This window comes from Juglans microcarpa x Juglans regia, chromosome 4S (assembly GCF_004785595.1).
Source record: "Juglans microcarpa x Juglans regia isolate MS1-56 chromosome 4S, Jm3101_v1.0, whole genome shotgun sequence".
NCBI lineage: Eukaryota > Viridiplantae > Streptophyta > Magnoliopsida > Fagales > Juglandaceae > Juglans > Juglans microcarpa x Juglans regia.
Window position 1 is genome coordinate 27,373,485 of NC_054601.1, and position 11,896 is coordinate 27,385,380.

Below are 11,896 nucleotides of genomic sequence, written 5' to 3' on the forward strand. Positions count from 1 at the left end.
ATAAGATTGATAAATAATATAAAATTAGTAACGTCTAGATATAATTATAAATTGTGCAAGTATCAAATATTTTTTTTAAAAGAGTGAGATATATTATTAAAAAGTTAATTTTTTTATATAAATCTTTTATTTACTATTTTTTTTCTAAAACGTGTGGGACGGTTTAGCATTACAACTATAAATATATTTCTATTTATTATTTCTGTTTTCAGCGTGGACTTCAGTCTACTGCACATAACTCGAGAAAACATTCTTAAAGAAAGTTAATATTTTTAATTGACAATTTTGTGATATCGAAATATAAAGTATTATGTTCATGTTTTGTTTGACTTGTAAGCAAAATATGTTAGTTTTGAGCGTCTCGGTTCTGCTCGGAGGAGGTAGGGTCATGGCAACAACCGAGAGTAGTAGTTCGCAGTCGAGAGAGCTAAATCAGACGCCCACATGGGCTGTTGCTGGTGTTTGTGCTGTCATCATCATCATTTCCATTGCCCTGGAGAATTTCCTTCACAGACTTGGAACGGTAACTTTTTTTGTGTTTCTCTCTGCCATTTTAATTATTTTGCTGCAAATTAAAGACGTTTCTCATTAATTTGCTTCTCCTTTTTTCTTTTTGGTCTCTAATTTGTACCAATTTGTGTGTGTGTGTGTGTGTATATGTTGGCTCTTACTTATCCCACCAATTTGGCTGAGCAAATGATTTCTTCGCTCTTTCGACCTCCAAATAGTTAATTCCTGTCTGAGAACTATTCTCTGCCCAACCAAAACACCGAGTGAAACTTCCTATAGCACGGGCCAACCTGCCCTCAAATCTCGACTCAGCGACTTTTATCTGTCGCATATTAAAGATGCCATCGTTCTCAGAAAATTTTTGAAGTCATAGTAATGGAGGAACTCAAAATCCATAACTTGGAGGTTAAAAAAAATGTTTTTATCTCTGTATATAATTTCCCACCTGTCGATGTACCTGGTTTCTTGGGAAGCTCCATGTTCTTAGCAAAGAAAAGGTACAATTCAAACCTGTGAATTTTGATAACTGGAATAAAAAGGCTTTTAAGACAATCAAATGCCACCAGGAAGGTCTGTCTATAACAAATTACCACCGGGAAGGGGAAGTTGAGATATGTTTCTACTTGGCTAAGGCCTAAATGTGCTCCTTTTTTTTTTTCTTTTCATTTCATTTCATTTTGCTTTCTTGTGATTGACCCTCTTTTTATATTTTAAAATCTGGACACAGTGGCTTACAGAAAGGCACAAGAAATCTCTATTTGAAGCTCTGGAGAAAGTTAAAGCGGGTAAGAACATAGATCAGAATTGATTGTGATTTTGATCTCATGGAACTAAGAAAGTCATCTGCTTGGGTTGGTTGTTTCCTCTTTATTTGGCGTGTTTTCTGTTTTGGGGTGCTTGTGTGGAACCACCTAACTTTGATGCAATCACTGCAGAGCTGATGGTTCTAGGTTTCATCTCACTACTCCTTACCTTTGGGCAGAGTTACATTGCTCGAATCTGTCTTCCAGTAAAGGTATTGAAAAATATGTTGCCATGTCGATATACTGGTGAAGATGACTCAAGTACAGAAAGTCATCGCAGACTATTATGGTTTGACCGCAGATTTTTAGCTGCTAGTAGCTACGCTTCTAATTGCAAAACAGTAAGTGTATCTATTGCCAAGCTTATTCTTGAATATTGAATTTCATCCATTTTCATGAGTGGAATATAACCAACGGACTTTTGCTAGCTATTTTTATTTTGTTAGGGTTGGGGGTTTTAGACAAAGCAAGAGTAACATAGCAAAGCTTCTAGCACATACTGAATCTAGCCTACATGCCGGGACGAAACCAAGGGAAGCCTGTAGGCATCTGGCCCCCCTTGTTTCTTAACATTTTAAATAGTTTTTTTTATACAGTTAAATGTGTATATAATTGGAGAAAATATTAGGTTTGACCTCTATAATAAAAATCATATTCATATGGTTGATTTATTGCTCAAAATTCAACCCATTTAACCTGCAACCATTTTATTTTTATAAACCATGAAAAAAAGAACCAATCTAGCATACAATATGGAGTAATACCTCTTATTTGCATCTCTTAAAATTGTCAATTAAGTTTTGTCCTATGGAATTCTTTTGTTACGATCTTTCCTTAATATGACTGGATTTAGGCACCTTAGATGTGGGTTGTTTTCATATTTGTATTTCTTGAAGTTTCGGATTTGATTAGGTTATATATACATACATGCATCCATCCATACATATATACACAGGTCTATGGTTTAGCTGGATTAAAGACATGTTGCAATTGTGCTATCTCTTGGGATTCCTTGTAATTAAAAAAACTTAACAGTTTGGAAAGTTGTAAAGGGAAACTAAATTATCCTTTACTCTTTTATTTTCGTATTTTGAATAGACTAATGGATTGGATACTATACCCCAACCTCATTTGGACCTTGGGATAAGGAGTTATAGTTCCGTCCTTGCCTACATGTTTCTTATTCAATCATAATAGGTGCAAAATGAAACATTATTAATTGGGTTGAAGAGAATTATGTTTAAATACAATCACTTACAAGCAATCATTATAGCAAATATTTTGGAATCATGCAGCACTGATTCTTAAATATCTATTATTTTATTGGCAATCCTGAAGCCACTGACTTGTGTTGAACATTAAGTTTTGATCACAACCTAAATATTGGTTTTAATCACTGCATGAGTGAACAGGATTCAATTGTGTCAAACTCAGTAATTGGATTTTGTCACAGGGTTATGCACCGCTTATATCAGTCGAGGGATTACACCAGTTGCACATCCTCATATTTTTCTTAGCATTCTTTCATGTGCTGTATAGTGCTATCACAATGATGCTTGGCAGGCTAAAGGTAAAAAAAACTTTGTAATCGTATGTTCTTGTTTTTGATTTTTTGACGTCATATCATCTAGATCCATACTTGGAATCTTAGGGTATAATGTGTTGGTTCTCATCTTCAGTTGTTCCCTTCCTTTTTGACTGAAGATAATAAAGATAAAACCTCCCGAGAATGCTATGGTCTCTTGGAGAACGATATTAGCTTTGGGAAAGCACATCAAGAAAAAATTAATTGGAGGGTCCTTAACTGTATAAAACTGTCTGGATGCATGTTTTATTATATCGTTTGGCTTGGAAATGCAGGATAAATACTCTCTTTATTTTCATTTATAATCTGGGTTTTCTTGCTTGGTTTTAGATACTTGGCTCATTTCAGCCACTTGGTCTGATTTCCATTATTACTAGTTATGGCTATTATTGTAAAACATAGAGAGAACACAAACAAGAGGGAAAAACCATTTGTTCAAACTTGTGTTTATTTCATTACTGTTCCACTATATACTAAACATACAATTGGCGATTATACCCTCATGAGTTATACTTATTAGAATAATACCCTCTAACACTCCCCCTCAAGTTGGGGCACATATATCATATAAACCCAGCTTGGAACAAATGAACTTTAACTGACTATGACACACGGACTTAGTAAACACATCTGTTTATTTGTCAAAAAAATAAAAGTAAACACATATGCAAGTTGATCATCATACTTCACAAACATATGCAAGTTGATCATCATACTTCTCAAAAGGTGTAGAAATGTCACCATTCAATATCTTATCTTCGAATGGAGTGACATCAATCTTTATGTGTTTAGTTGTTATGGAATACATGATTAGAGGCAATATGCATTGCAATTTGATTATCACAAAAAAACTGAAGAGGATAGGAGCTGGCAATCCCTTGAAGGAAGTGTTGCAACCACGTCAACTCACTGGTAGTGTGAGCCATATAGTGCCTTTTTTAACTAGCATACAACACATGGATACTCCCCCTAAGCAACAAGCCCAGATGGTTGCTCCAACAATAGTCTACCGAGTGATTATTGCGATCACAATGGGTGCACTTACGAGATTCACAACCTTGACTGTGACCATCCTTGGTTTCACGTCCCCCACGTGCACCACGACCTCCACGCCCGACGCGTGGAACATTGTGGCTCCCATAAGAGTTAGCTAAAGCAGATCTCACTACCATGATCAGAAGAAAACTGAGATCTATGTCTAGACAATGTGACATATTGAAGCCGAGAGAACACAACAAGAAATGAGAGAAGCTTTGTACTAGCCAAAATTTGGGAACAAATAGACTCATATTCTGGCTTCAAGCCAACAAGGAACCGAACAACATTATGGTCTTCACGTTGTTGTTGCATATGTGAAACATTAGAAGTAATAGGTTGATACATTTTGAGCTCTTCACATATACTCATCACCTAGAATAATACTCTTCAAAACCCAAAGTACCTTGTTCCAACCCAAAGAATTGCTTACACAACTCATAAGTGCACGTCATGTTCCCAACACCTGAATACATCTGCTTGAGATGCCCCCACACTTCTCGAGCAGTGTCAAGATGCATCAAACTAGAACAAATATTAGGCTCAATGCTAGACAACATCAAGGACAAGATTTGAGCATCTTCTTGTTCCCATTGAGCAAATGTAGGACTAGTTGAGTATGGTTTTGTAACAACCAAGTGGCTAGAAGACCCTTGCCCTTTCAAAATACTTCAATAGGTTTTGACCAAAGTACATAGTTCTTTCCATTCAATTTTACCGAGGTCATAGACACACTAAACTTGATGTAAGAGACAATGACTCAAATTTAGTAGACATGGGGGCTGAAAAATACCACACAATCAAACCCAAAGATAGCAAACCAATATAAGATGTGAATCTGAAAAATATAAACCAAGCTGAAGTTGTATGAAATATGCAGAAAGTACAAAAGAAACAGACCTGAATGACCGGATTTCGGCTTGTACCAGTTGATTAACAACAAATATCAGTGAAAATAACTTAATATTGGCTCTGAACCAGTTTCTATCGGCTCCGAAGTAGTTTGTATTGGATCTGAAACGGTCTGTATCAGCTTGAACTGGTCTGTATCGGTTGGAATCGGCCTGTATCGGGTATGTGTTAGGCATATCGGATCCAAACCGTTTATGTACCAGTACAGATGACCTTGTACTAGATCCGGCTTGAAACCCGGATTTGTTTTATCTTAAACGAGAATAAGTGGGCTATGAGTTATACCTTATTCTCGTTACCGAATAGGCACTATTCAAGATAGGAGCAGACACTTAATCCAGGTTAAGGATGTCCTCACCCCAAGGCTGAATACCTAATCATCTCAATCAAAAACTCCTGCAGCTTCGACGTTTTTGGCAACGGGTGGCCCTACCCGCGACCTCTGATGACAGGAAAGTCATCGGAAGGTACAGAAGATGACGGTGAGCTCAAATCCGGCAGGAAATACTGGATACGACGTTAGAAAGCACTGGAAACAATGTAAACCTGAGTGTTGTGCTGGAAAAGTCCATTTTGGCCACACCCAGTGGCATCGCTGCACCATCAACCACCATAGATAGGGCTGGCGACCACAACCAGCCCCTACCAACTGACAACCTACGACATTAATGCCATCGAACAACCACCACTTAGAAGTGACTCGGTTTGCTTCTTTTCCTTTTTTTTTTTTTTTTTTTTTTAATATATGCAAGCAAACAGGGGCAAAATCAGATGGAATGAACAACAATTTAGAAAGCACTCTCTGAAACCATGTTGTAAAATATAGAGAGCACAAACAAGAGGGAAAAACCATTTTTTCAAACTTGTGTTTATTCTTTACTGTTCCACTACGTATATTAAATATACAATTGATGATTATACCCTCGTGAGTTATATTTTTTACAATATTTCCCTCTAACAGCTATAAGAAAAGATCACAATATTAGTTTGAACTTTGAAGCTGTGGGAAGAATACCACCAACGGGATGGATTAAAACAAAAGATTTCCCATACACTGGCTTGGAGGAGATGCAGTGCCCTGTTCTAATTGTTAAATATATGACTTCTGGTCCAACCCTATAAAAGGAAACCAAGAGAGCAAGGTTTAAAGGGCTATGCCTTACAGTCTTGCTTCCAATTCTAATTGCCATTGTAGCATGTGGGCACCGTTAGGGAAATTTGTAAAATACTTTTATGCACATACTCAATGATCAACTTATAATGGTCATGATCATGTCAAGTACCAATGAAAATTTATGTTCAATTATATCTAACAGTTTTCTCGGTTTCTTTGCACAGATTCGTGGCTGGAAGCAGTGGGAGCAGGAGACGTCATCCCATGATTATGCATTTTTCAATGGTATGCCATCCCGTGATATAGAGAAAGCTTTTCCCTTCATTTCATAGCTTGAAAGTTACAGCTCCTCACTCCTGAACGTCAATTTCACCTCTCAACAGCTGGATGTGTGTGCCTTCTTCAAACCTAAACTCTGGATTTCCTTTTAGTGCAGATCCTTCAAGATTCAGGCTTACACATGAGACATCATTTGTTAGAGCACACTCCAGTTTCTGGACCAGGATTCCATTTTTCTTTTATGTTGTAAGAATATCCCTCTAACTTGCACATCTTGATTTTTGTCTCGTTATTTACATTTTTTTGGTAATAAGCTGGAGGTATAGATGCCATGATGCCAAGGAGATGAACTTTTCAGCTGCAACTTAAATAGTTGCAGTTATATACTAATGGATGCAAAAAACTTTTGAAAGATTAAGGAAGTGACTAGATTTGTGAGAGTTAAGTGTTGCACCAGTGAAAGAGAGAAAATATGGACTATGTGATTTGATGATGTGTTATGAAGGATTTACAAAAAAAAAATGCAGGTCCCCTGCACCCTATAGTAGAAATGGTCAGAGGCATGATGAAAGAAGTTGTGATATTTGACTTACATTACACATCCGTGGCCTAACTATATGAAACTTTTTATATGTGAACTTACATAGATTATAAAATAATATATTGTACAATTGCCTAAATAAGGTTTGAATGATATCTTTAAAGCCTATTAAGTGTGATCCATAAAATGAAATAATTGGGCCACATCTCTAGAAGTACATTATTTTAGTCAGATCGTGTGCGTTAAAATTAGAATTCGGGCACCATATGCGGTTTTGGTCCCCACTCCAGATTCACTCTTGACTCAAATATATCCCATCCCTATGAGATTATAATGAGAGTAAATATTGGATGTGGAAGGCTAAACCACTGCACTCTTCTTGATCTCCAATAGCTACAAGTACGCATCTCTAAAAATTTTCTACAATGGTTTGACATGTGATCTTGGTTTATTTGGAATCTCTAAATCCAACACTACCCTCATATTACAATTAAGCAATTAAAATAATTAATTAATCAAGTATAAAAAAAAAAAGAAAAAAGAAACTTAAACTTCACTGCTTTATTTATTCATGTTCTATACAAATTCTATTCCTACGCGTAGCACAACCACTATCTAGCTAGCAAGAGTTAGACTAGAATCACAAAGGAATGTGTACTGTGTAGCCATTTTTTGTTCTTAACTTCTTAAAATATAAATCTTTTGCAGGGATGCTTCTTCAGACAATTTTTTAGGTCTGTTAGTCATGCTGACTACTTAACATTGCGCAATGGATTCATCACTGTGAGTTTTTGTTACATAATTCCAGTCTTAGTAGGATATGTCATCATTTTATGACATTTCTACATCTATAGGTCCACTTCGCTCCTGGAAGTAAATTTAACTTCCAGAAGTATATCAAAAGATCATTGGAGGATGACTTCAAGGTAGTTGTTGGTGTAAGGTAATGGCCACTTCATTTGATCTCTCGTTTACTTCAATATAACTGTGGCTTTCAGTAGGCAATCCCCTATAATCTATTTGGACCTTTTGAGTTTCATAAGTTCTTTTCATAATGTTGTTGCAGTCCTGTCTTGTGGGCATCATTCGTGGTTTTTTTGCTATTAAATGTTAATGGTAAGCCCCTATTTTCTTGAAAGCCTATTGGATTAGATTCTGCAATTTTCAGTAAAAGTTGAGTTGTCCTTTCCAGGATGGCAGGCATTGTTTTGGGCATCTTTAATCCCTGTGATTGTGAGAAATCCTCTTTTTTTTTTTTCAGCCAGGTTTCCAGATCGTTGGGAAATGAAATGTTCTAACCTTTTTATTGATGGCAGATAATCTTAGCTGTTGGAACAAAACTTCAAGCCATTTTGACGAAGATGGCTCTTGAGATTATAGAAAGGCATGCAGTGGTCCAAGGGATTCCTCTTGTGCAAGGCTCAGACAAATACTTTTGGTTTGGTCGGCCTCAATTAGTTCTTAATCTTATCCACTTTGCGTTGTTTCAGGTATTGCATACTAGATCTAGAGGTTCCTACGACTTTGGTTAGAATGATCTGATTAATGTTATTTGGTCATTAGGTTTGTACAGTTGAGAGGCCATTGCATCGAGATTGTACTGAATAGAAATAAAAGTGCATGCGGCTGGATCTTATGATTAGGATAGATTGATTGGATTAAAGCTAGCATCCTCATTGGCTTAGGCATACTCTAACTTTAGCTAAAATTTAGCTAATATGTCCCTTAAAACCCCACATTGGATTAGGCATTGGCATATAAATTTGATTATGAGCTACAGTAACTCAACAAATATGTTGAGCTACAGCAACTCAACAAATATGTTGAGCTACAGTAACTTAGCCAAATGAATTTTATATTATTTCTCACTCCTCTATGCACAAGCTCTATGTGGAGACGTTCAAGCTCTATGCATTAAAAAACTAGATATAAAATTAAAAAAATAATAATATCTTATTATAATAGAGAGTGAGATGACTAATTCAATGTGGAGTTCAAGTTTTGAGTGATTAGCCAAAAGCCAAAAAGTGACATATTAGACACTTTACTTAAAACTTTGCCTAAACCAATCCTAGTTCTCTTATGCTTTCCGAACACAAATTATGTCCTTTAGGCCAAGAGACTTATCATCCTAAATCTTTATCCAGTTTTGATCTATGATTTTAATTCTATTTAATAATGTCTATTGAACATTCGTTCAAGTGGCTAATAACCCTAGTAGCTATTTATACATTGAACTCTCTATCAAATTCTGCACAATTAGAAATCTTTATAGTTTATATTTTGACTTCTAAATTTTCTTTCATGTTAGTAACAATTCTGAACAGTTCTCCTGTTACATGCAGAATGCATTCCAAATAACATATTTCTTGTGGATATGGGTATGGAGCGTTCCTCACTTTGCTAACAGCTACTGAGTTGCTTTTTTTTCTACTTTTCTAGTGGCTTTATACTCCATTGCTAATCTCTTGGTTTGGATATACACATTTCCTTCTTTGCAGTACTCATTTGGGCTGAAATCTTGCTTCCATTCCAATTTCAAGCTTGCCATTATAAAAGTTTCTTTAGGGTAGGCCCTTAAATTCTTTTTTTTTTTTCCTTTGCAATGGAAATGGGCTCTTTTTTAAGCCTGGATAATATTACCAAAACCAAAAATTTACAAAGAGGGGTGGGGTCCCTAACAATGTTACCAAACCAGCTTGCGCATTGCTACAAAAAAGAAAAAATGGAATGGACCAAAAAGGCCTGGTCCAATGATCTCTAGGCCCAGATGCAAGATAAGGGCTATAATGACTGGCCGTTTTAATAATCCGGGTTGGCTCAAGTGGTAAAGGCCTTGGGCTTGAAGGTATGCTCCCCCAGGTCTAAGGTTCAAATCTCCTTGGGTGCAAACAATCTTTAGGGGCCATTGGACTGAGAGACTTTCCTCTTGAATTACATGAGGTGCACTTGCGGGAAACTCCTTGCTGAGGGCTTGTGCACCCACGGGATTAGTCGGGACGCTGTTCTCGGACACTCGGTGCCAATCAAAAAAAAAAAAATATGACTGGCCATTTTTGCAGTTGGCCCAGCAATGGGTTGCATGAAGGAGCAGCAGGTACCAGTTTAGTGTTGTGTTTTGTTGAATGAGGGGGGATTAGCAGCAACTGTTGTTCTATGCTGTGGCAGCTGGTGTGTCAGCATGGCCGTTTACCTGAGACAACTAAGGTTGATCTCCTGGTGCCAGGCAATGGCAGCACGTAAGCCTTGGATGAGCAATGAACACCGTATATTACTTTCTCCATAGACAAAAGAGTGGTACCTGCCATGGGAGTGAGCATTGCATCAATCGCATGTGCCATATGATATGATGAAAGGAGTGGGGCTGGAAAGAGGATGATGGGAGGCCAGCAAAGGTGGTGGTGGAGTGAGTGAACAACAACCGGAGGGCAGCAGATTTGAGAGACCAAAAAAACATAGGAGGGAAAGGGGTGGGAAAAAGATGAAAGAAAGAAAGGGTGGGGAAGGCGGACGGGGAGGAGAAGGCGTCCCCACAGATGTGCTGGAGGTTTCTCACAGGGAAACAGGAAGGAGAGTTGGAAGTTTAGGGGAGGCGGAATGCTCTAATAGAAATTTGAACTTGAAAAGTATTTTTTGTAAAGCTTTTTAATGAAAGGCTGAAAAGATCTAAGAAAAGTTATTTTGTTAAATAAGTAAACACATCTTTGTTGCAAATCAATAAGATTGAAGCCATGAAAATTACCTTGAATCTATGTGCTGAATCTTTTTGTTACCTTGAATTGATGAGTTGAGTTTTCGTACATGTCACAGGGTTGCTGTCCTATGTCTTTGCAGTTACATCATACTTCCACTATATGCCCTTGTTACTCAGGTAATATCACTAATTCTATGGATTCTAAATTAATCTCTAGAATATATAGATAACATTAACAGCCATGTTAGGTGGAATGGAAATAAGATAACACTGGTTTTGGAAAAGACTTTCTTCCAATTCTCAAGCGGTTTATTTGATGCCACTCATGCTTTCAACTGCCAATGTCTTGGTAGTCAGAATTGAATTACTTGTAACAATGTTAGGGGAAGCTTAAAAGTCAATTATTGTGACCTATATTCGGCAAATGAGTGCTGTTCAAGGTTATTATTCTCTTTTTTCCTTTTTCTTTTTCAAATGAGTATCTCTTGCATCTCACAACATTTTAAAAGCACATACATCTAACAAGAGAGCTTAATTCTAACACGAGACATGTTAAGGAGATTCTGGATTGCTTGTTTTATCACTAATTCTGTGTGGTTTGATTGAACTGGTGATGCTCTTAATGGGGGACTGCAGATGGGCTCACGCATGAAGAAATCAATTTTTGACGAACAAACATCAAAAGCCCTTAAGAAGTGGCACATGGATGTGAAAATGAAAAAGGTTGGGCGAGGAGGAAAGTCCCCCACTGTAACTCTAGGTGGGAGCCCTACCTTATCAATGGTGCGCACCTCTGGACAATCATTGCACCGCTTCAAAACGACTGGTCACTCAACCCGCTTGCTTATGTACGAGGACCATGAGAGCTCTGATTTTGAAACTGATCCTTTGTCTCCCACCTCATCCACTACCAACTTGATTATAGGGGTAGATCCTGATGAGCTACAATCTGAACTAGATGAACCCCACCATGGAGAGGAAACCAAAAACGAAGATGACTTCTCATTTGTCAAACCTGAGCCACAAAAGGAACCTTGATGTTGGCATTGGTGGGGTTATCAACAAGAATTGTATCAATGTTTTAACATGTATTGTGAGAGAACATTGTAGTTATTGGGATGCAGGCCGCCAAATAGGGAAGCATTTTCGTATAATTTACAAAGGCTTGTTAATAAAGTTACTGTCCGTCAAAAATCAAAATATAGTTTCATAATTTTATTTTTTCCTGCCTAAGTTTATGTTTGTAGACTTGTAGTTCAATTCATGAATTCGATAGATTCCAATCCTTCCCCTTCCTCACATTAAATCTTGCTTACATAGTGATAGTATGACATGTTTGGTCATTTGTGCGTAGTCAGTGTTGGCATTTAACTTGTGGAGTTGGTATTGGACATGCTGCTCCCTGATATCGGAACGTGTAGCT

General features: G+C 37.2%; 1 protein-coding gene across 1 annotated transcript; it reads left to right on the forward strand.

The window, feature by feature from the left end:
- The first annotated feature begins 373 nt into the window (after positions 1 to 373).
- LOC121262233 (MLO-like protein 8) lies at positions 374 to 11,511 on the forward strand. The gene is made up of 15 exons (XM_041164627.1): positions 374 to 523; positions 1,238 to 1,295; positions 1,446 to 1,654; positions 2,767 to 2,883; positions 6,184 to 6,244; positions 6,396 to 6,484; positions 7,488 to 7,562; positions 7,634 to 7,722; positions 7,846 to 7,895; positions 7,972 to 8,012; positions 8,096 to 8,269; positions 9,125 to 9,160; positions 9,281 to 9,348; positions 10,590 to 10,650; positions 11,110 to 11,511. The coding sequence occupies exons 1-15, from the start codon at positions 389 to 391 to the stop codon at positions 11,509 to 11,511; spliced, it is 1,665 nt and encodes a 554-aa protein (XP_041020561.1). The 5' UTR covers positions 374 to 388.
- Positions 11,512 to 11,896: the final 385 nt, after the last annotated feature.